The 24,877-nt window shown below is 45.8% G+C and overlaps 1 protein-coding gene across 6 annotated transcripts in view; it reads left to right on the top strand.

The window, feature by feature from the left end:
* The window catches only part of SUSD3 (sushi domain containing 3), a 69,353-nt gene extending 47,751 nt beyond the window's left edge, over positions 1–21,602 (top strand). For 5 of the 6 annotated variants that reach the window (XM_084530475.1, XM_084530476.1, XM_084530472.1 and 2 more), the window contains 4 exons: positions 5,603–5,791; positions 7,290–7,437; positions 10,484–10,651; positions 20,949–21,602. In XM_084530475.1, coding sequence (XP_084386601.1) covers positions 5,603–5,791; positions 7,290–7,437; positions 10,484–10,651; positions 20,949–21,159 — 716 coding nt within the window. In that variant the 3' untranslated portion in view covers positions 21,160–21,602. Of the gene's footprint in view, positions 1–5,602; positions 5,792–7,289; positions 7,438–10,483; positions 10,652–13,132; positions 13,612–20,948 lie in introns of those variants that run through there. The other variant, XM_084530477.1, reaches the window with a different exon arrangement.
* Positions 21,603–24,877: the final 3,275 nt, after the last annotated feature.

Raw genomic sequence — 24,877 nt, 5'->3', positions numbered from 1 at the left:
CACAAGTGTGGGCAGGCACCTCTCTGAGTACCAAGGTGTGAATGCAGCCATGAGAAGCTTTCTTCAAATCCTTTCCTGCTTCCTCTGTGTGGAAACTCTTCATCAACGGGACAACAAACTTTTTCAAAAAAGCATTTCCATGTGTGGGTGATGGTGGCCTGTGAGAATGAACAGCAATTGGTTTCCCCCTTTCACAAATTTAAAATTAATTTTCCAGTAGAAAACCAAAATAATTTATATTAAGTATTTTAATTTGGAAATGATGAAGTCGGGCAGATGCAGGGCCCATGTATTGCTAACAGTTGTGTTTCTTTTTGGCCTGTGTCCTGAGAGACAGATGCCTCCTGCAGGCACCTTGCTGTTGCGGTTGTGCTGGTCCCTTGGCAGGCCTGTGCTGAGAATGTGCCCTGGGGATGCCCACCCCAGGGCCACCCACCCCTGTGGCTGCAGCTGGGCCCAGGCACTACCAAGCCATGAACACGGAACTGAGCCTGGCCCTGCCCACCTGAGGGGCATCCTCCAGGTGTGTAACAGCTTCCAGCAGCTCCCTTTTAAACACGACTCTCACAAAACAGAGAAATAGATGGGAAAGGGCAGGTCGCTCCATCTCAGAGCTTGCTGACGTGAGATTCTGTTAGCAGTCGCTGAAGCAGGTCGCTCTGTGGGACGGGCAGGGAGCCCTGGGGACGCGCTGCCCGGTGCCTGCAGCATGATGAAGGGGCTGCTGCAAACTGTGCAGCTTCCAAAGCCTGGGGTCCCCACTGTCACTGCCGGGTTGGGGTTACCTTTAACAGCAAGTTCTCAAAAAGCTGTGCCAGTGTCTGAATCTGCTAGGGGCAGGATAAGCTCCTCGTGGCAGCACGTTGCTGCAGCACCTCACACAGCTGGGAGCGCAGCCCTGGCAGGGCTCCTGGGCAGCACAGGCGGGCGGCATGCTGCTGGCTGAGGGGGAAAGGCTGCTTTATTTCGCATCCTGGTTCTAACTGCTTTTTTTTTTTTTTTTTTTCTTTCCTTTTGACATAGCGAGCTCTTCCAAGAGCTCTTCTGTGAGCTCGCTGCGGATGTTGAACATCATGCCTGTGACTTCGGGGACAGTAATTTCTAAAGCATGCTTTTGTAAGGAAATAGACTTGCAGAAATAATATCATCAGCCTGTTTGTTTTCTTCAGGGTTTGTAGAACCTAATGTTCTGTCTCTTTCTGGCATCTGGCTATTACAGCATGTTTTAGTTGCATTAAATAGTCAACAATAAGCAACACAAAAGCTTGAGTTACGTGTGTATGGGAATAATGAGGCAAAGTCGTGGATGTCTCTATTTCTGCACAAACAGCGGCTGGCTATCTTGACAAAATGCTTTCAGGTAATTACTGCTATGTTTTAGATCATTTTGGCATGTATTTATGCAATGTATTTGATTTTCATTTTCTGTGTTTTGCTGTAGGGAGGGAGAAGGAACACAGGAAATCTACAATGGGCAAGCGTGCTTTACTTACTCTTTCATTTCTGTTTCCTTATCAGCAAAACATAAATCTGCAGCTTGCTGGCAATGAAACCATATGGTAACTCTTCCTGACAAATCGATTTTGTAATACAGATAATCCTGGCTATGCATGAGAAGAGATATTTTGGATTATTGTGTCTTAATTCTTACATTGCTCTCTGTTTTTCAGTGCTTGGAAATTATGTATTTGGCTTTTTCTGGACTCAGTGACTTGTGTGAATTAAGAATTTATAGAGTAGGCTCCTCTTCAATGTTTTGACTTTGGGGGCAGTTATTTGTTATAGGAAATAATGTGTTTATTTGCTACAGCCAATGCCCTTCTGTGCTGTCAGACAGCAGCAGCAGACTGAGATTCTTTTCAAATGCTGGGTATCCTCTTAGTGTGAAGTTAAGCTAAGAAATCAGCTCTTGCTGTACAAGATGCACAAGTACCTCTGAGGCATTTGGCTCCTGGTACCCTCAGCCACGCTGGCCGATGGATGGCTGCTGGTGGTCTCGGCTCAGCCCAGCTGAAGCTGTGCGTTGGCGTGGTGCGTGGTGTGGATGAGGTGTTTCATGAATGCTTTTCAGCGAGTCAAATGAAGAAGCAGGAGTCTTCACAGCTTCTGCTGGAGTTCAAAATTGAAAAATGATTTTCAGCCTTTGCTTCATAGGGTTGTATCAGCAAATGAGTTTTCTTCTTGTGCTTAGGAGTAGTAGCCAGGATCTGAGAATGCAAGCAGAGCACAGCCTGAAGGTGAACACCTTAGGAGTAGTGGGAGCTGGGTTCTGGAGACATGTATCAAATCTAGGAGTGATGCCATGAAGCTAATCAAAACTAAACACATCATTAATTTTGATGTTTATTGTAAACTACTCACAAATGGCTGATAGACAATGCCTCATGCATTCCTCCCAGCTTTAGGTGCTGGCTGCCAAGTGTGAATCTGTTGGATTTGAGATGCAGCTATTGCAAAAGCTGCATGAGCAATATTTGTTTTCTCAGTATTACATTACTATACACTAAGAGTTACTGCAACCCAAGACCTGAACGTGATATTTTTCTAGACGTTTAGAAAATAATTATAAATCCAACTATAAATCTGGCCAGCACAAGTGTTTATGCAGTACATGTACTTGTGTTTTACTTCAGCAGCCTCAAACGAGGGCCTCAGCTGAAAACAAAAAGTCCTGATTGTGGTAGGTTTGGTCAAATACATATGCCTGAAGAGTATTCAAAGGATAAACCTATACAGCACATCTGCTTATATGAGGATGGAAGCTCACTGAAACAATTGCTTTCTGCAAATGAAACCGTAAAATTAACCTAGCAGAAAAGTGAATGCAATGAGGAACCTCAAGAGCTTTATACATGTAGATCCTTAACAGCAAGGGATGCTGGAGCTTACAAGCAGGTCTTACAAATTAATTATTAGAAGACTTGCTGATGAAAATTAGGGCAAATCTGATCCAGAGATGTTAAATCTGAACTTGGATAAGATTCACAAACTCATAGTAGCAAAAATCCATGTATGCATTTCAATAAAAGCTCTTATAAAAAGGAGAAAGTAGTGAAGCCTTTAATGTTTAGACTTTGGTGGGAAGGAATTATGTTGAAAAGCTCGAAGAAGAAGAAGAAATGGTATTTATTCTACAGCCAAATGCAGATACTTGAAATACAGTTGATGAACTTTTGGCTAAGGACCTGTGTAAATCCAGCTATAGAAGCTTTCAAAATTGTGTCTCTTATTAGACGTTATCAGAGGAGTCTTGAAGTTACTGCCTCAATTACATCCATCCAGGAATGTCACCTGAGGATGATATAATGCTCTTACATCCCAGCCAAAGCAAGGAAATAGCCACGGCTTAATGGGACATTGGCTAAAGAAAAGCTGGAAATCTTTGTAGTGCTCAAGTGAAGAAAATATTTTAAAATCCATGGCTCATGAATAATGCAGACAAGGTCACTGACATCTGGAGGTTTTAATCACTCTATGTGTACCATTATGGGCAAGGACAATGCAGGAGAGGGCAAAGAGCACCTGCACCAGATACAGCTGCACCTATCACTCAGAGTGGTTAACACTGGATTAAATGAAATATGTCCTGAAGGAAACAGTTGAGTGCTAGGTTATCTGTCCCTTCCAGAGAAGAGGCTGAATAATGATTCTAGGTAAACTGGCAAATCTACTGAAAGAGTCTAATGAGGGCTGCTTAGGAGGCTAAGCAAATGCAGTTTGATTCAGATTTGGCTCTGAAATACCCTCTGCATCTCTTGCAGCTAGAAGTGTCACTGACATGAACTCTAAGTATGTGATCGGGTACCTAAAAATAGCATTGAAACTGTAAAATGCAAAGAGGTAGGTACTTTGCAGCTTATGCCGATGGCTTTTAGCGGCAAGTGTCTGAGTGATCCAGGTGGAAAGGAAAGCCTGAACTTGTAATGTGCTGAAGTGAGGAGCAGGATTGTGCAGGTGACACACCTCACGTGTCCCAAGAATCAGATGTGGGAGGGGAGGACAGGAGATCAAGGGAAATGACAGAAAATATTTGCTCTTGTTGAGGCAAATTGCTGCTGTGGCAAGGGATGGAAAGAGGTGGCAAAACGAACAGAAATAATCTGCATGGAATTACGGAAGGCATGTTTTTAAAATCTAATGCTCAGTGCATATTTACTTAGTAGATTGGACAAGTAATTGTCACTGTGGCTTTTGTTTGGTCTTTCACTGAGATTCCCTTGGTTCCTTTTTTTCCAGGGAGTTGGGTTTTTTGAGCATAGACTGAAGATGGGCAGTAAGGCTGTCTCCTGCAGCTTGATTGGATCAGCTTAATGTTAATTAATGACTGGAGGGGTTTTTGCTATGAAAATGGAAATAGATTTGATATCAACATGTAGTTCTGTCCAAGTGCTCTTAAGGAGGCTATTAAAGCTCTAAATTTCTTTTTACTTGTACGTGCAGAAAGCATATTTTCCCTTCTCTTCTGTGTGTGTGTGCCACCATGGTGCTTGCAACCCTGGCCTCGCAAGTGCCATCCCATTGCCTCTGCCTGTGGCCCTGCTGAAGTCATCTGGAAGCCTGCTGAAAGATAAGGAGCTTGGATTCTGATGCAGAAGCAGTGCTGCTATTTAGTAACTGTTAAAAAGGGGTATATAAAGCCTTTCCCAGCTTCTGTCAGTGCACAGGAACAGAGAAAACATGAGTGTTATTGTCGTTGAAGTATAGCAGGATATTATCTGTTGTCTTAATGAGTGATCATTAAAATTTATGTTAAAAATTAATGTGAATTAATGAATATTTTGGCAATAAAGCTCAATGTATAAAGCTAGTGGCTGACAATAGGTTGCCGAGAAGAGAACAGCTCATGGCTCAAAGAACAGCTGCATGAACTGCAAAAAAAAAAAAAATAGAGAAAAGCCTAAGGAAGAAAAATGTACTACAAATGAAGGATAAAGCAGAACTTGTAACTTGAAATTGGAGATGTATGTAACCATGCTGTAGGTGCACATCTGACTCTCTGTGACCTCCCTGTACAATGTCCCTTGAACGTGGTGGCTCATTTCAGCTGAGGTCAGCAGAGGTGCTCCAGAGATAGGGAGGTGCTGGAGGGTTGTGAAAAGGTGCTACCAAGGAGGCTGGAAGGCTGAAGTATGTGATCAGGCCATTGGATCCTGGGAAGGCTGCATAGGGAGGCTGTGTTATGAATATTCCCTGCATGGAAGATGCCAGCCTGAGTGCTTATTAACACTTGGAGTCAAGCAAGATGGGAATCAGTAGGTGACCAGGCTACTCATAGAGTAAGTTTGGTGGTTTTTTTTTGTTGTTGTTTTGGGTTTTTGGTTTTTTTTTTTTTTTGCTTTTTAAATTTCTAGTATGTAACAGACTAAGTAGATACTGTTGCAGGATGAGTACAGCTCCCTTTGTGCTGGGATGAGAACAGCGGGACTGCTGAATGGCGCTGATGGGGTTTTGGCCTTGGGCTGGTGCTTGGCAGAGCAGGCAGCGCTGCCCTGCCAGAGGTGTGCTCTTTGTTTTACCCAGCAACTTGGACTGATTTAAATTGAGGTGAGCCTTCGCTTGTGGCTCTTGTGTTGCATTGTTTTGCTTTGTTTTCATTCTGCAGGGCAGTGCAGCCGCATATTTCCTCCCCAGCTTGGCACACTGGAGATCATTCACGGCAACGGCACCGCGGTGGGGACGGTCATCGCCTTCCAGTGCTCAGCCGAGCACCAGCTGGAGGGGCCAGGCGTCATCACCTGTGTGTGGAAAGGGAACGGGACCCAGTGGACAGCAGGCGTGCCCTCCTGCAAGCGTAAGGGTCTTCCTAAACAATTTCCAGTCCCTCCAGGCCACCGTGTATTTATTTTGTCCCACGTATCTCCTGCAACGTGAGGATTAATTCTAGACATCTGCACAAGGAAAAAGACAAATTCAATTTCCTTCAAAGTTGCCCCTCTTGACTGTAATTGCACTCCAAATGTGTTCTGACATCATCAATTATCATGACACAGAAAAGACTGTCAGATTTATGCCTGGCCTTACGTCACTGCCTCCAGTAGTGTTGCATCCAGAATAAGCGTCGCTCCGTGGCTGTTCTTCTTTAAAAAATGTGCAGATATGGCCAACCAATCTGCAAACATATTTGCAAACCGTCTAATCCGCTGGCATGCTTTTCTGAAGGTTTGCTGTGAAAGAAACACAATGATATTTTTGAACAATTTTAGGTTGCTGCCTGTGGGCAACTGCATGGGAAAGTTACCGTATTAACAAATATTGTTTGAAAGGCAACAGCATTGCCTACCTTTCATGCTGTGCTCCTTCTTAGTAATTTGACTAGAAGCAGACTCTAGGAAAACTCTAATACATGGTACCTCTAAGCTTTGTGGTGTTTGAATTGAGAAGCTCAGTCTGTATCTCAGACTGTGTATCATTTAAAATCATTGGTAGTTGGGTAGCTCTCTTACACACTTATCAGTCCTTCTGAAACGCAGCTATTCTTATCTCTGGTTTAAGTGACCCCATTAAAGAAATGAGAGAAATCCTCCCCTTGAGAAGCTGCTGCAGCAGAAAGCTTTGTGTGGAGCTCCGCTGAACCGTTCCTGGAGCTGGTATTCGTGTTGTTGGAAGAACTAGACGAGTTTTGAAGCAAGATAAGGTTTAGTGCTCAGAATGAGTTGGCAGAGATCTGCATTAGCTGTGCCACACCACATTCCCACTCCTCCTTTTGTCTGGATAATTCATTTCCAGCGTCAGATCACTGTGAACATGGAGCCCTACAGATACCCTTCCTTCCATCTGCTATCCTTCCCCGAGCAGAGGAAGACTTGGTGTGTTTGGTCACTGCCTGCCAAATAGGATAATCATAGTACAGAGCCATTCTTGTTATAAAGGGCTTCTTTAAACCAACATACCCTTTTCAGTATTTGAGCTTGCGGCTCCACTCCTTGTTAACCATTGATTAAAAGAGTCTGGCAGCTCATCTGCATTTGATATACTGATGAAGTTGTGCTTTTTAGCTACTGCAGTGCTAAAGGCATTGTGTTTAATTAATTGCAGTGCTAAAATACTTGTGAACAATTCATTAGCGGCTTATAAACAGGGGATTTTTAAATAGCCCAATTTAAGGCCTGCATAGCTTTAAGTTGAAGCCAAGATACTTTGATAACATATACTGAGGTGAAAATCCTCACTAAACTATTATTAGCAGAAGTGTGAAACAGATAGGTTTCAGCATGGTTTAATGAAAATGCGAGAGAGAGGGATAAACATGCTGACCTCAGAAATGTGCTTTTGTGTTTGGTTTGCTGCAGCCATATCAAAATATGAGACTTTTGGATTTAAGGTCGCAGTGATTGCCTCCATCGTGAGCTGTGCCATCATTCTGCTGATGTCTATGGCTTTTTTAACCTGTTGTCTCATCAAGTGTGTGAAGAAAAATGAAAGGAGGAGGACTGAAAGGTACGTCAAGAAAAGGCTTTTAAAACTGTCATTAAGATGTGTACATCATGTGGACCCCATTGCTGTGAGAGCAGGGAACTTTAAAGTTCCATTTCAGGGCTTGATGCTTACAACACTACAGTGATATTAATTACTTCAAATTCTTCATTTATAGATTAGACTGTATGTGTAGAAAGGCTTAGAATTCAAGACTATTTAGGCACCTAATTTCTGTTAATATTGAATGACTTAAGTGGGCCTGGGCAAATCTGGATTTACCCAAAATTATGCAGGAACTGAATGTACAAGTCTGATTTGCTGTCCCAATCTTTCTCGCCTTGAATTATTTAGGTTTGGCTGTATTTTCCCTTCTTTTCTTCCCTCTCTTTCCTTTTTTCCTTTGCTTTTGTTGAACTCTGCTGGGAAATTTAATCAACGTATGTCAAAACCATCAAAGCCCTCACCATCTGCAAAATCTACTTAGAGCTGTCACAAAGATGCGACAAACGAGTGCTGGAAAGGAAAGACATAGGATTTTGTCATATGGCTCGAAGCACAAGACACTGGGCAGAATTACAAACAGGCAAGGGAAGAAGTAAAACTCACTCATCCAGTCCTTTATAAAAACTCAGTGTGAAGGGTGATGGAGGGACCATCGCTGAAGCCAAGCAGCAGTAGTTCATGAGAGCATCCACTCAAACTCATGTGCTGCACGAAGTTTTCTTCATACTCCTCCTTCTTATTTCCCTCTCACTTTTCCAGCTCACTGTTCCCCAAATTTCATGTAGTTCAGTGGGATGGCTGCACCCCATCTCAAGCCAGTAAGCTGCACTTTTGTTGATTTTTGACCACCTTTTGTTCCCAATAAGTGTTTGAATTGAGGTGAGGCAGCGGTGAAGTAGAGAGAGATTGAGGAAGGCACAAGTGAAGGTCTCTGTGCTCCAGGCTGTGTTTTATCTAAAGCTGTGTGGGAGCCAGACTTTCTCTTTGGGGGGAAATTCTGTAATTTCAAAATCTGACTGTAACCAAAATACAGACTTTCTATTCCCCTTGAAAGGATTTTGCACGGCAAAAAAGTCTTTTGGTGTCATTCCTAGTATTAAGTTTTCACTGACAGCATGAAATAATTTTTGAAATGAAAGGGATGACTGACTCTTGTAGAATTGCTGCTTTTCTGTTTGATAAGACTGTTCATATCAAAGTCCTCATTCTTCATTTATTTTAAATGAAGTTTTGTCAAAAATTAGCCATTCACATGACTTTGAAGTCTTGGTATTTCTTTCTTACAAAAGGAAAAGACCTTTACACTGGACATTTTGACCCAGTTCTGTCATCAGGGCATAAAATGATTCTCTTTGCTGCAGGCTTCTCAGTTCACTGCTGCCCTCTGTCCTTCCTCCTGTCCCTTGAGCCAGCGGTGCAGGACTGGCTGTGGTGCTGCAGTGCTCTGTGGAAGCATGGCAGGAGCTGTGTGGTTTGGCCCGCTGTTAGAAAACAACTGAGATCATACAGAAACTGTGTTATGTGAGAAAGAGTATCGCATCCTGGCACAAAACTTTCTCAGCTTGCAGCCTGTGCACCCAAATGCCAGATGACCTGCCTGCGGTGTTCGCCTCACTGCGGCCAGGAGGGTCTGGGAGCTTGGGCAAGTGAGGGTCTGCACGTACAGACAATCTCTTGTTTCAGGTCAGCTGATGTAGTTGGAAAATGTGGACCAGCTTCTGGATGCACAAAGCATTTCCTAATCTGAAAAGAAGCTGCAGGTCTGATGATACAAGCTGAGGACACTTGGGAGGGGGCTGGTTAAGGAAGTGTCTCTTAGACCCCCTCCGACAGAAAGGCAGTCCGTTCCTGCGGAGCAGGGAAGGCGTCCTCAGTTGGCCTTTGGCTTTGAAGTCTGCCTGTATGCTTTTTTGGGGCTCTGTTAGTAGACCTATTAAAAAAGGTCACCTCTGCCTAGAAGCCTGTCTTCTAAGATATCTGATGATCTTTGAAGTGCCAGCAGGACATGCCATCCTGTGCTGTACCCTGCATTTGGAGAGACAATGGACAAAAGCTTCTGAACATCCTCACATAACGCGGCCTCCCCACAGAGCTTGTCCTGCTGCACAAGTGTAGTGCCCGTTTTCTTTGGTAGAAGCAGAACTGCATCCCGAGAGGACAGAAAAGACGTGAAAATCAGCATTGCCAACTCTCAGAGTCTTGTTCCAACCATCTTAATCTTGTCCCAACAGCTAGTGTGAATGTCTGTGACTGTGTGAATCTTAGACTTCTTTTAAAAACAAGAAAAGCAATTGTGATTTTTTTTAAACCCAGAGCTGTAGTGCGCAGCGTGAGAAGTACCTTGAGCATATCCAGAAGAAAATTCTGAAGGCAACCGAACAAGCCCTACCCTTAACAAAGGCAGTAATTACTTCCTCCAGTTCATCTGTTAAACCTGCCTGGTGATTTTTGAATCCTTTGGAATGGCACTGCTGCAAAAATTCACAGAAAATATTTTTTTCCCAATAATTTATTTCATAAGAAGATAATGCTCTGTAGTCTCTTCATGTACAACAGGATCTGGCCTGGTGTGGTGTCACTGATAAAGGTGTCTATAAAGAACGTTGACACAAGACCATTCCTGAAGTGACTTTCTGTATTATTGAAAAAAAACAAAACATAAACAACTGAGTCAAATAGATTTAATTACTGGGGTTTTGTTCCTTTGAACTATCCACAGGTGCTTGTAAGACAATTGCTCTTTGTTGATGGTGTTTTTGTTGGCTTTTTTTGTTTGTTTTTTTGTTTATTTTATTTTTGAGGAATGCTAGATAATACTTAAAAGAACACAATTTTACAGAACAATATTCATGTTATTTAAGACACACTGTCCCTTAAGGGAAGGAGATATCTAAGTTTCTGAAAAATTGGCTTGCACTTGAAGTTCAGTGGGTATTTAAATGCTGTCCTCAGTAGACACAGGTTTAGATTTAAACTCTGGTGAATGAGGGCTGTGGTCAGATAAAAGCTCAGATATGTAGTTGTTTATTGCAGTACTGTGTTTTACCCTTCGCTTTATTCACAGAGATATGCAGCTGTGGTACCAGCTCAGAACTGAAGAACTAGAGAACATGCAAGCTGCTTACTTTGGTTATAAAGGAAGAAATAACAACAACAACAACAAGAAACTTAGGAATAAATCTGTATTTGATGACATGACTAACATGGCATATGATAACCAAGGCTTCTACAGGTAAGGCTTTTAAAATGTACTGGGTTTGAATGAGTTTGAAGAACGTTTGGGTTTTGTCAATGATGCATTGAGGGGACTGCCCCTGGGGAGGATGTGCTGCCATGTACAGCCAGGGTGTGCGCTGGGGGCAGCTGTGCTTGGGGCAGGCTCTGCTGCCTTGTGTGCTTTGTTAGTGCAGGCAGGGTTTGCTCACTGGGGCAAACCGAAGGGGTTTCTTTGAACTTGCCTGCCCTGTGGGAGTTACCCAAAGGTGGCATGGCAGAAAAGCTGAGCGTGACCTCCACTCAGCACTTAGCTTCTTTCACCTGCCTGTTGTCTTTCACTGGTGCTTGGTGAAGTCTTGTCTGCAGAGAAGGTTGTGCCAGATTAAGGAGAGAGAGGCTTTTAATTGGCTTTGTTAAGTTGATGCTAAACTGTAGCAGGTAAGTCGCTGGGCATTGCTGTTGCGTGGCATCAAGGTGCCAGCTTGCCTAAGAGCCTTAAGAGAGGAGCTAGCCAGGGCAGCTGGGGCTGTGCTGCAGCCCAAGGTGAGCACCGAGTGCTAGTGTCGGTCCCTCAGTGACTGTGAGAGCTCCCTGGAGAAATATTTCATTATCAGTGTGTCCAGGACAAGCACAATGGGATCCTCAGCTGCTGGGTGCAGCTGCAGCATAAATGCCACCAGGGTGAGAACCTTGACCGTGTGGCAAAGAAATGGCCAAGCTGAAAAGATGTGCACCCTGTAGCATGGATGCATTCATGGTGAGCAGACATACATTTTGTTCAAAATCTCTCTGTGTCCAGATGTGTTGTTGCTAACAAATGAAAAATAGAAAAATGAATGCGTGTCAAATTCTAATCACTGTTTTGCTATTACCATCCATATAAATACATGCCGTTGTGTTTTTGATGCCCTTTGAGTTCTGCTTCATCATCATGTGCATCCTTGTTTATTTTTAATTCACTGCTTGCTTGTACAGCTTTTATGTACAGCAGTAACTGTGATTTGCAATGGTTACCTGCTGAAAACAACTTTGTGCAAATTATAAAACTACTTCCATGTCACAGTGCAGCTGGAAATTATATTCAAATGGAGCATTTACACAGAAGTCTGATGGCTGTTTAATCAACTCCTAGCTTTGGGTGACTTCGAAAGATGTATAAACCTAATTAAATGATGATTATAACCTAGACAGTTTTCAGAAGATTCAGGATGCAACTTTTAATTTTGGGCAACTTCAATCTGTTACAATGCAAATGCTTTGTAAAAGTATAATCTGCTTTTAAAATAAAATGGATAAACTTACAGAGGGCTGTCCACAGGGGTGAGTGCTCTGCTAGAGCCTCAAGCTCCTTCTGGCTCTTATCTGCACCACTCCACAGGGCAGAAGCTGTTGTATTATGTTTACCTAATACTGTACATCTTAACTGAAAGTAGCAGGGAATATACAATTCTTCTGGATAAGCAGCTTCTCTGGGGCCAGATGTCAACAATTTTATCATTTCTTTAGAGAAATGGAGAGCGTATAGCTCTCCAGTGGGAAAATGCAGAGGGCAGGAGGATAAAGCTCCTGTGAGCTCTTTGGTTTTCCGGCACGGAACAATGCAGATGCCGCGTTCAGCACCGGTGTGCATTACCACCCTTCTGGTACACAAGAGCCATTGTTAATCAAGACCTGCTGGACTTCGTGGTGCAGAGGTGCTGTGATCCTGGCAAATCGCTAGCTAGAGCAAAAATCAGCCAGAAGAGCTGGTGTATCAGGCTGTGTACACCAGAGCCCACAGTCTAGCATAGTCCTCCACAGAGTGGAAGCTGCTTCTAATCAGAGATAAAAATGGCATTTCAGCTGTTACAGACTTAATAAAACTGTCTTGGAATCACTCTAGGAACAAGCGTGACCTGTTATCTGTTCATGCCACACTTCCTTTCTTCACCCAAATAAGATCTATTTAATCAGGGTTAGTGAAGGTGTTCATTTCTGCTGTTTAATTCTGTTAAATACACATAAGTGCACAGGAAATTATGCTGTTGCCTCTCATGCCACATCTGGAAGATGGCAGGTGGTCTGTCAGCTCTGTGCTTCGCTTGCAAGGCTTCATTTCTGTGCATAGCCATCAGGCCAGGTCTCCCCATTGGGTGCCCGGGCCCTGCTGCCAGCAGCAGGACGGCATGGGGCAGGTGGAGCTCGTGCTGTGAGGACTGCTGGCCTGAGAGATGTTTACTGCCCAGTTATTTCTGTGGTGCCTTTCTCCATTTAACGGGAAGCACGCTGTTGGCAGCCTCTGTCTGAGGCGTTTCCTACCTGTGTGTGCAGTGCCGCGGTCTTACGGCCTGCATTGTCCGGGGCAGTGGGCAAAGGCATTTGGCGTGGTTGGAAAACACAGCAAGTACGAGGGCAAGCGAGCCCAGAAGAAAACTTAAATATATTGTCTAGGAACTGAAGTGTGCGTACATGGTCATGAACAAACCGAAAGGTAATTTAACTTGTGCTAATGTTTCAGACACCTGGAGGAATTTGTGCAACATACTGCTAGGCCTCTAGTGGAGTTGGGAATCCTGCTTTGTTTTTCTCGTAAGGAGCTGCACTAAGAAGGATGGGAGGCCGCCACTTGTCAGCCTGCCATTTTCCTGAGGGCTGCCAGGATGTCTCTGGGTCATGGTGGGCGATGTGGCACTGGGCTCCTCGCCCCGGAAGGGCAGGCGGAGGATCAGCGAGTGACGCCGTTTTTACCATGGCATTTCCCTTCTGTGCAGAAGGTTGTTGTGCTGCTTTGATCTAGAAGAGTTGGGAATGCCTCCACCCTTGAAGAAAACCCTCTTGAGTGTGTCTCTGCCTATTTTTGGCTAGACAAGGATGTAGGTTATGCTGCCTTTCAGATTTAATTGAAATAGGTCTAGGGACTAACTGTAACATCTTGGTTTGCCACTCTACAAAAATACTGTAGGAATAAATAAAATAAAAAGCCAGTTCTTCCAGGCAGGTAAGGCATTGGTTATGTTTTATAGAGTAAGGAGTAAAACACTATAATCTGTTAAAGTGATGCCTTCGTTTGCTGATGAGATAATTTTGACTGTAATGAGGTGCCATATCAGAGATCCAGAATGCTGACACAAAAGTTATAAATAATACAGGAGCCCAGCTGTTGGACAGCAGAGGCTCCAGTGCGTTGTTCTGGGCCTGCCTGACATGAAATGAGGTCCTTTTCCCCCTTGTGTTTGAAGCTTGGAACAAATGTGATGAATATGTAGTTTTGCTGGGAAACATTGAATTTTAATGACAACTACTGTAATTATAATGAACCCCATTCTGGCTTCTTGGGTGCATGAACAAATTGCTTTAAAATGCTGAGAAATATGTCCATGAGTACCTGGGATCATTACGGCGTAGTCTCTGTGGATGCCACCTCTTTGGAGTGGATATAAGGAACCATAAGGAGATTTAAAAAAATCAAATTGTAGCAGAAGCTCTTACATGCAGGAGCTGCAAGCATTTACAGCATGTTTACTCTTTTATAATGTTTGAATAGTTAACTAACATTGAGTAGCGAACGGCAAGCTACAAGGTGCAGGACTGCTGGGAGGGACGTGTTTTACCCCGCGTTGCTTCTCAGATGTTTGGAGCCTGGAACAGAGATAGCAGGTTGCTGCGGGTTGCAGGGGCTGGAGACAGATTAGCTTGAGGAAAGGGTCTGTCAGCTCCGGGAGGGAGATTAGCTGCAGCTCTGTGCCCGTAGCCAGAGGAGAGCAGTGCCCGGCAGCCTGTGGAGCAGTCCCGGGAGGTGGCGAGGCAGAGGCAGGGCTCGTCACCACCGGCTGTACCAGGAGCAGCTCGCCCAGCAAGGGTGCAGCCAGAGAGAAGTCTAAAATCAGGATCGTGTTCTGCAGCCTCTAGCATGTTAAAATTTAAGTCTTCCCAGTTCTGTGTGAGAACAAAAGCAGGATTGTTTAAGTAGTTCATCCAAAGTGAGAGACCTTCCTCAAAACAGCAGATAGCATCACGTCTGCTTTGGATTAGACGGTCACCATGGGTCTCACAGGGACATTTGGTATTGCTAGGAGCTAGCACGTGAAATGCCATTCTGGATTTAAGAGGCTTTTTGAAATTGGTATGTTCCTAAGCAGTAAATGTTGGCTTTGAGTAAGTTCTTTTCTAATGAAAAAATATTTTTCCTTCCCAAAATGAACCCACAGAATCTTTCTCTGGGATAGTTCACCTGGGCAAGCACTGCCTGAGAAAAGCAGTCCTTCTCCATCCCCAGCAAACACCTCAGTGGGCAAGGAGGCTGCCAGGGCCATCAGTCCTCTGCCTCGTCACAGCACAGGCAGCATGTCAGTAACGAGGAGCCTAATGGCGCTGTCCTGCCTCTGTGCCAGCTGCTCATGGTGCCTGAGAGAGGGAGGTGAACATCAGCAAGGGGGAATATTAAAGACACCAGTGTCGATAAGAAGAGTGGAGTCACCCTAGCATACTGCTGCCCTGGGCTGTGTGTAGCTGTCCCCTTGGACAAGGTCATCCCTGCAATCCCCTGCCTGCGCTAAGGCAGAGAAGTTCGGCAGCTTGAAACAGCAGCTGCCCCTCTTCCATGAAGCAAGCAGTGCTAGCCCTGCCTCTGTGAGGAGTCACGAAAATGTGCCCCATCTAACAAAACCATGGTGAGAGCAAACTGCGTTTGGCATCCACAGCCACTAAAAACACAGACGCTGCTTGTGCCATAGCACGATTGTTCATCTGCACATGAGAAAGACAGCTGTCCCAGGAGAAATGCTTAGAAGTAGTAGTAAGAAAAAGCAGAGAGAACTTGTTTCAGTTTCTGTCAACTTCCTAATTACGGTAAGAAATGGCCACACCTAGGGAGGCCTCTCTTTTCTTTGCTTTTTCAGCATAGCAGGCCTGTGACCTGTGCTGGGCTAGGCCTCTTGACTCAGGGCTGTGCTGTTATTTTGCAAGGGAGAGTTGATGGTCCGGTATTTTCCACGCTTTGGAAGAGCTGAATTTAACTGGAGACTGACTCCTTTTCATCTTCTGTCAGCTAAGAGGACAACCAGAAAGAAACTAGCCCAGCTCAAAAATACATCTAAAGAGCAGCAAAGAAATTCGGTGATTTTTTTTTTTTTCCCTGGTGTGGAAGCATTTGGAAGAAGCCATGCATTCAAGATTTGGGCTATGCTGAGGTGAATTATTTTACACAGCTCTAGGCCAAGTTATAAAACATTCTCTATGAAGTAGTGATCTGAGTGCAGGAGTGAGTCAAATGGAAAAGCCCATGTCTCAGTAGGTTTAAAGTCCTCCTTTCAGATATCCACTACAGCTGGAGCTTATTATCAGGAAGAAAAAATGTCTTCTGCAGAGAAGCAGGCTAGTATATTCTCCCACAGAAGGTATTTTTAGTATCTGAAATTCTTGTACCAGAGTCCTTTCTGACTACAAGCTGCATTACCAGTGTACCTGGCAAAAAGCAAGTAAGGGCAGTCCAACAACAAAGATGTCCAAGTGAAAAGATTTTGCAAAACTAAAAATGAACCAAAAAAAAAGCCAACGTGCTCTTAGGAGAGGCAGCCTGGCGTTTGAGTCAGTCCAAGAATCCATACGTGGAGTTGGTGAAATTAGCTCATAGCTTTGGCCTCCACAGTAAAACAAAGTGCATTTTCTTTTTCCTTTTGATTTTAGTGACTATAATGGTTGAAGTTTTCCACTACCTTTTATGAGGGGTTGCATGGGAGGCGCAAATCAGAAACTGATGTTGCTCTAAATAACGTTACTGTGTGCCCAGGCTTGCTTAGGAGTGTGGCTGCAGGCCAAAGGACCTCTAGAAGCATGGACAAGCGGGGGAATAATACATGGCCACATTCCCACCTTTCCCTCTGCCCCCTGAGGGCACTTTCCCAGCTGCTCTTCCCCTCTGAACACATGAACAGAAGAGATTAGCAAGCTGAGGGAGCTGATGACCTTTCACTTGCAGGATAGCCTTGTGTGGGTTTACCGCAGTGAAAGGGGACGACACTTGAAGGAAGGCCCATACTGAGAGACAAACTGCTGCAAAGCTTGATGGAAAACAAAAGTAGAACAAGAAAAAAAAAGAAAAAAGAACACCACCAGACCAGCCAGAATGACTGTCAAAGCTCCCCAGCAGGAGTTGTAGCTCTGGAAGATGCAGCAGGGGAAGAACCACGGGAGCAAACCATCTACAATAGCAGCTTACAAGCTTTGCAAGATGGTTTGAGGTCCCCAAAGGCATCTGCTGCATCTAGCAATGCTACAGAAGGCTTTTGGAGTTCCTACTGGGTTGTATCTTCAGTGGGTTCAATTTCATAGTAGAAGTCCAAATGCTGTGGGCCTGGCTGAAGAGACCTTTGCCTTGTGAAAGGTCATCAAGCCTTTCCCCTACACACACAGCTGGATCTCTGGTTCTGCCTGAATTCTCTGTGCTGTGTCCTGACAACTCTGGTGGCACATAGAGACAGCTCTGTGCTCAGTTTTTCCCCTCTGAGCCCAGCAGGGGCAGCTGAGCTCCCACCTGGGCCCATGGTTGGGGTAACCACGTGTGGGTTACCCCCACACTTTGTGTCTGGCATACCCGCAGTCTAGACGGATGTGATGTCTGCTTCTGTTTCCAGGCCTTTACAACATCTCTTGTAAAGAAAATATTTTTTTTATTCTGGCATTTCAAGATGCTGTGTTCCTGCATTGTTTGTTTTTCAAAGTCCTTCAGGGTACGTGGCAGCAAAAAGTGTGTTTTCCTGAGGAAACTGATTTATCTATAGTTGCTATATACTTCGCTATACTTGAAGGTTGGCTGTTTACCTGAGGGCCAGACCCCTCCCTCCCTCCAGAAAATCACTGTTTTCTTTTATGATCAGCCTTGCTGTCAGGAATTGCTCAGGTTTGTCTGAAAGCCCAGGCATGCCGAGCTCAGCCCCACAGGTCCCGCTGCCCGAAGACGTGGTGTGCACGAGATGGCTCAGGGTGTGTGCAGGGCGTCCTCGTCAGCCTGCGCTGCCGTGGATGTGGCCCTCCCCGCTCTGCTGCACGGCTCCGGTTGTGGAGAGCCACCAGCGGGCTCCTCAGCTGCTGCAGGAAGAGGTGGGGGACTGATGTTAATTGATATTAATTGTGCTCCATGGAGCATGCAGTGAAAGGCTGCGAAGCGTGGGTGCTGCGTTTGGTTTGGTTCCCTGCAGAAGAGGGGTGACTGCATGGCACTGAGGAGGGGAGGGGAGGACACCCAGCTGGCGAAGGCACAGCAGAGGGACAGGTTTCCTTTTCAAGCCCTTTCTGTAGATCCCTGCCCTTGGAAGTTGTCCCACCCTGAGCTTCTCTACTCATTTTCCCAACATCTGTTATTCCTGCGCTTTGTGCTTCGCCCAGCTTTCAGAGGCTGGAATCCTCCAGCACCTCCTGACACACCTATTTCAAAGAAGCACCAGGCAGAGGAAGTGAGCTGTGGTTTCATCTTGGGGCCCTGTCACAAAAGGCAGGATAGCTAGCTGCTAAATGTGACCTATTTCTGAATTTCAGTCTTAATTGCCACTGCCATGAGTGGGGAGGGTGTGTGCCCAGCACCATGTGCTTTCAATAAAGCTGCTATTATTGTTTTCCTAATGATTCCGTTATTACCCCAGAGTACTGTACAAAGTCACGAGGCATACAGCAAAAACAACCCCCCTCCCAACCTCCAGTGTAAAAATCTCTTCTCGAAGCTGGCGCCAGCACCAGGCAGCACTGCCATGGCCCCACTGCTTGGCTGTCCCGCTCACAGCATTTCCCTGAGGGCTAGGATCAGCTTCCCAGCCCCTTGCGAGGTCCTTGTGGATCTCCTAAAACCGCTGGCAGACAGTGTGGTGGCTGCTTGTCTCCCCAGACAGGAGATCTGTCTTTATTTCCCCTCCCAGTTGTACCAGTGTCACTGTGTACACCCACCACCAAGGTGTCTTCACAGTGTACTTTCTTAAGTTGTTCAGGAGCTACAGGACACGTTTCCTGTTTGCTTAACATAGTAGAAATAAAAATACAGTGAAAAAGAAAGTAGAACGACCAAACCAAGAAAGCCTCACTCCTCTATCTAAGCCGCTTGCATCCATCCTTGTCAAATGTAAAGTATCAAGAATCTAGATAGGAAATTCAGCATATGGTGTTCTTGTAGGGACTTATGTTTCCAGGTAAGAGCACAGGGAGGACTTCTGGTCCGCTTACTGTGATGGTTTGGAGTAGCCCAGCTGGAAGCTGGCCTTAAGGAGAATGGAGGTGGTAGGAAGAGGCCACGTTTCCTCTGTCCCTGGATAAAGCCCAGGACGCTGCTGGGGGTGGAAGCAGCAGCTGGAGCCGCTGTTGGTCTGACAGTTGTGTGTGCAGGGGGGAGCCCTGCACCTTCATCTGTCCCCTCTCAATTCTGCATCCCTTTGCTTAGCTCTCCTCAGCCTCTGCTAGCTAGAACCCCACTGAATTCACCGTCCCTCCATTGGTTGTAGGGTTCAAACACTGCTTGAAGAGATCTTCTCCCTGTTTATCTTCTTGCTTTTAACTTGAGGCTCCTAGACGAAGTAGTTAAGCCTCGTGTTTGTGTGGTGCATCTGAATGCAGCAGTGAGAGCAGAGTGCCTGCCGTCATCTCATCCTAGACCTGTTTCAACCCGTGGGCAGCTTACCAGTTTGTGGTCTGGAAGGAGCGGGCTGCTTGGCCAGGAGCACGGCTGTCCTCATGCACTCTCAGCCAGTTTGCATTGGTCGTGTGCTGCGGGTAACTGCAGCCCCACGATGCACAGCTTTACAGGAGACACTGGAATGGGGTGAATTCTGCAGGAGTAAGCTTTACTTATTGTGCAATAACCAGAATACCTAAACTTGAAATATAATCCTGGCAGGGCTATTGCCAGGGGTTTATAGCTACCCTGTGCAGAACTTTGTCCTGGTTCGTCTACCCTGTGCAGAACTTTGTCCTGGTTCATCTCCCTGTACATGATATTTTGATGTGATTTTTGTTTTGTAACTATTGACTACCACCTCCAGAAGACTGAAGGGAGTTACTTGCTGTATAAGAACCCATATGCACAGCATGGGTATGTCAGAAGACTTCCTTTTAGGCACCAAGGCTGTCAGCATTGCCGCAGACAGCTGCTCTTCCTGGTGGAAGATGAGGCAGCGCAGGGGAACTCAGATGTTGTTCTGCTGTCAGACACAAAGGCGCGTGAGGGCTTGCTGGCACGCAGAGGTTACAACAGTGCAGTGGTCAGTGCAAAGTGTGAGATGTCACCAGGTTACTGTTTTGATGGGTAGATGAGTTTTGTGTTGTCCAAATCACAGGTGGGTGAATCCTGCGAACCCAGGCACCCCTTGGTACCACGGGTACGTTGTGTCTGTGCTGATGTGGTGCCTTCTCCCATCAAAAGCAGAGGTAGTTTAAGGTGTCTTTACACTACCTGAGTGTAGTTTGTGCCCCAAATAGTTTTGTAATACAGCTTTCCAGCGAAGAGCAAGATTTATTGTCCTCTTCAAGAACGATATGTCTGCGGTGTCTGTACCAGAGCAGCAAGGCTGTGGTTATTTGGTAGCTACGTCGTTATTTTCTGCTGTTCCCCTGTGGGTCTCTGGGTTCCTATATGTGAGCACGACAGCCCTTCCTGTGAGCGCTGCTGCCTTTGTGCAGCCAGTAAATGCCGCAGGCAGGCTGCGCTTCCCGAACAGCTGCTCACAGGCGACAGGGTGAGCCCGGGCTGCTGGCCGTGGGTGTGCGGCTGCCGCTGCACCCAGCAGTAGGCTCCTCGGTGAGCCACCTCGGGTCAGCTGCTGGAGCTGGGCTGGCCCTGCCGCGGGGACCCTGCCACTGCCCGGCACATCCAGCAGCAGCAGCGAGGGCTGGCAGGAGCCAAGGCATGGCAGCACCGTGCAGGCATCATTAGCAGTTCTGCAGAGAACAACCACCCCTCCCGGGCACAGCCACCCGCTGAGCTCCCAGCAGTGTCCTGCTAGCCAAGCAAGGACTTTCCCTATGCACCACTCTCAGCATTCAAGGGCTCTTAGTAATATTGTCTAGGTAGCACAGCATTAAACTGAACCCAGGGACTCGTTCTATGGCAAACAAATGACATCTGCCCCAGCTGCAGATAAAACCAACCTCACCAGTCTTTTTCATCAGCTTGTACAGAGAGACAATTATTTGCCCCATTGCTGCCTACTGTTTTTAATGGGGGAAGAAGTGAGCCTGTATGTTATAGCACAAGCTGTTGTATGCCTGATGTGCAAATAAAACACGCTGGAAAGTTCTGTATTCTTGTTAGAGCAAAGGAAACTGAAATAAACTTTTTTTTTCCTTCATGCTTACAGATTCCAGGAGGAGTGGACTCGGGACATCGCAGCCCCCGGGCGTAGCAAAGACAACGTTCAGCTGCACCAGTTCAACAGCAGCAGCGCACCTGCGAGACAGGTGGTACCAGGACACAGTGCTGCAGGACATGCAGTGAATACAATACACGTGGTTGAAGTGTATGGACACAAGGATAGATACAACAAGCCTAGCTGTCAGATACCTGGATAGCTGATGTCTGAAATACACTTGCTTCTCTGGACCAAAATGAAATTTGGATAGAAATAACGTGCCTTAAAGACAACGCAGAAAGCTAACTACTCATTTGAATCTGAAAGTTTTATATACTCCAAGATGGTTATTTAATGGAAATACTTCAAGGTTTGATATAACTAAAATAATGAATGTTGAGGCTGGCCATCAGCAGCCATCCTCTGCAGTGTGCTGTGTATTGTGACAATGGCAAAAGCATCATATCGTTCTTCTGTACCTCTAGAGAGAAATGGTAGCCGGTTTGTATCTTTGCCTCATACAAAGTCACTGACGATAATTACACATAAAATTACAACCTTCTTTTAACCTGTGTTTTTGTAAACATTTCAGGAAGAAAAATCCCCCATATTTTTACACAATAGTATGTTAGAACTACAATAAAATGTTGTTTTTAATTAACAGCCCCCTGTACTTTGCATAAGGAAGGCCGTATTGTTTGATTTATCTTCTACGTATTCAGAGGCCGTGGCAGGTGGGGTGCAGTACGGGCACATCCCCAGCCCGCCGGCGTGTCCGGGAGGTGCAGCACACAGAGGGGTGCCTTGCCTTGCGGCAGGACCCTCCACCTTGCCGGTGACACCACTGCTGGGCAGCGATGGCTCGTGCTGCCCTGACGGCGCGCTGCAGCTGTGGCGCAGGTGGGAAGGCGACGTGGGGCCAAGTGCTGCGGCCGAGCACAGCACGCGGCGGCTGCATGCAGCAGGAGGCACGGGGTGTCAGGACGCTCGCACAGGGCTCAGCGATGCCTGCAGCATGGCCGTGAGTAGCACTGAATAAAGGGACAATGCGGTTTTTGGAAACGTGTCTTCCTTTCCTGTTATCGGTACGTTCGCTGTGTGAGGTATTTCTCCTAGTTTTTTTTTTTTTCTCGTTTTTTTTTTTTCTGTTTTGAGTAGTTAAGTAGCTGATACAGCTCTTACTCTGCTGCTTACATGCACACATGTGTGTATCTTATAGCTGCAATATGGTTGTATTCGTTCGGGTTGAATTGTTATTTATTCTCCCCCCATCAGGTGTATGGTCACGTTCCTGTCATGACAGAAACATGATCTTACAGCAAGCCCCAGTAATTGTTTTATTGTTTGTCCTGCTTGCTATGACTCAGGCATCCCCTTAGGGCTTTCAGTTCTGAGGTTTCAGTTTTGAAATTCAAATTCCTGTAGTTGCTGGCAGGCCTAGCGATGCCCCATCCCATCCTGGCCATACTCAGCGAGGGTCAGTGTGCTTACCCTCAGCTGTGTGGAAGTTGCAGCGAAGGAGCCTTGATTTTGTTCATAGCAAGCTCAGTTCTGTACATTAGTCGTGCAATGCACTTCTTCATGCGTGCTGCAGAAGGGATACGGGACGCACTTTTTGGAGTCTGGGAGGAAGCCCCAAGGTCAGGAAGCCTTGGGATGTGCCACAGCCAGTCTGGGTGCAAGGCAGTCGCTGGTGGGGATGGCTAGGGACCTTTGCAGGGTGCTCTCCAGTGGGAAATGAGATGTGAGGAGGTGAGGTACATCCACGTCCTGTGCTCTGCTCGGCCTTGCTGCTGGCGTGGGGCTTTCAGGGGTTGTGAGAGGCTGGACCCCAGCCTTAGGGAAACGCTCCTGGGTCCTCTTTGAGCATGAAGGCTGGGTGGGCTCAGCCCACAGGTGGAGGAGAACAAAAACAAAACAGGAGAAAGGAGTGCAGAAAGGAACAAGGTCTGGGAAAACCATCCAAACATGAGATGCTGCTATACAAAGGGCTTAGAATTAAATGCAAAGCAGGTAAAGACTTTACATGTGACAAAAGGTGTGACTTAGTGGAGTTACAAGTGCTTGTGGGACAAACAATAGGGCTAGGATCTCATTAGAGTAAATGACAGCTTGTCCCAGGTGGGACGTGGTAGAACAAAAAGGTCGACGTGTTGGCTGAGGTTCAGAACAAGGTGAGAGGCTCATTAATGGGAGCCTTCGTCTGGAGAGCAGAGGAGTGGGGCTGCTGGGCACTACTGCAGCTAGGAGGAGGTGGCAGAAGGGAGGTTACAGAACCATCCCAATCAGCAGGTGATCTTATTTGTCTCATTCTCTGCTGGAGAAGTGTACAACCGCCAAGATTTAGCACGTGTCTCGGTGAATATGGTGGGAAGGAGGACAGCAGGGGAAAACGTGTTAAAAATCAAAAGTGACATTTGGCTGAATGTGAAAATAAGTGCCATCGTGTTTTTAAGGGAAAGAAGGAGGAAGAACAGCTGCATAAGGACTTCAAAAAGGGAAATTTCAGCATACTTAAATAACAAATGTAGAGGATCTATGCAGCTTGGATGGATGGAGAACAGGAGATCTGGCGGCCACTAGCAGGGACATGCTAAAGAGACATGCCAGACAAACACAGTGCAGAGGACAGCAAAAACCTGATACATCTGCCTGAGAAACTCTGAGGACATGAAAATGAGAGAGGAAAAACTACAGAAGAAAATGGAAATGTGGCAAATAACTGAGGAGTAGCATGAAGTGAGGTGAGCAAAGTGTCAAATCAAAAAGGTAGGAGGTAACAGGAGTAACAGCGAGCAGGGGAAATAAAAGGCAAGAAGTAAAAAACACCCTGGCAGGAACAGAGTAAAACTACAGGTAATTTATTGCAAGTGAAAAGCAGAAATGGACCCAGAGGTGACAACCACTTAATGTCTGCTTTGGTTCAGGCCTCACTGAAAAGCCTGACCTGAATAGGGGAGAGTAGAGAACCTCCACAAGTGCTAGAAGGAAGGTGCCTCTCTCATACCCCAACAGAGCGTAGGGCAAATGTTTGAAGAATCGATTGGCAAAGAAGGCAAATCTCAACCTAGGCTTAAACAGAGCTGTGGGTGTGCGAGAGAAGTGTTCTGGTCTGCTGGTAACATGCCTGGTTTTCTGCACCATCATGATGGAAGGTAAACAAATAGTCCAGGAGAAACCCACAATGATAAAAGGCTTAGGAAGCAGGGCTTCTGAGGAGAGTCTAGGGGAACCCTGTGTGTGTAACACAGGAACAAGAAGACCAAGGTGGGATGTGGTATTTCCAGCACATAAAAAAAAAAAAAAAAAAAAAAAAACTTCTTATAAAGAGGATGGAGATAATTTGTTCTGTGTATGCGTTGTAGGTGAGATAGTAAAAAAAAAAAAAAAAAAAAAAAAAATCCCCTGCAATTTGCAACAAAGCAAACCTTTGAACTGAGGGATGGTGATGAGGTAGATGACCCAGGAAGGCTGGAGGGTCACAGGGAGGTGAGGTTTTAAAAACAGATAAGGTACACACGTGAAGGTGCTGCCTCCCTGCAGGTATTTTGCATTTCCTCCCTATTCTGCATCTCTGTGATTATGTTAATTGTATTTCAACAATTAAGGGGATTAAAGAGGATTTAGCTCCCCATTGTTTTAATGTTATCATATGACTTTAAACACTACAATATGATTGCAAGTTGCTGGGTGAAATAAACTGCCCTGCGATGTCTGGGCAAACACACTGTGTAAGAAGGGAGCCCAGTTACCCTGCCCTACAGACAGGGCCAATCTGAGCAACGTGTAACGGGGGAAAGTAAAACCTTGAGATCGTGGGGACACTGATGGCCATGGGAAACAACGGCACAGGTGGGTACATTTACTGTCTCTGTGCCGGAGCATTGGATCACTGTCATTTATTAAGGCCTCTAATACAAGAAGCAGCAAAGTCGCAA

The sequence above is a fragment of the Aythya ferina genome (genome assembly GCF_964211825.1).
Source record: "Aythya ferina genome assembly, chromosome: 10".
Lineage (NCBI taxonomy): Eukaryota > Metazoa > Chordata > Aves > Anseriformes > Anatidae > Aythya > Aythya ferina.
This window is presented reverse-complemented; position numbering and strand designations above follow the sequence as displayed.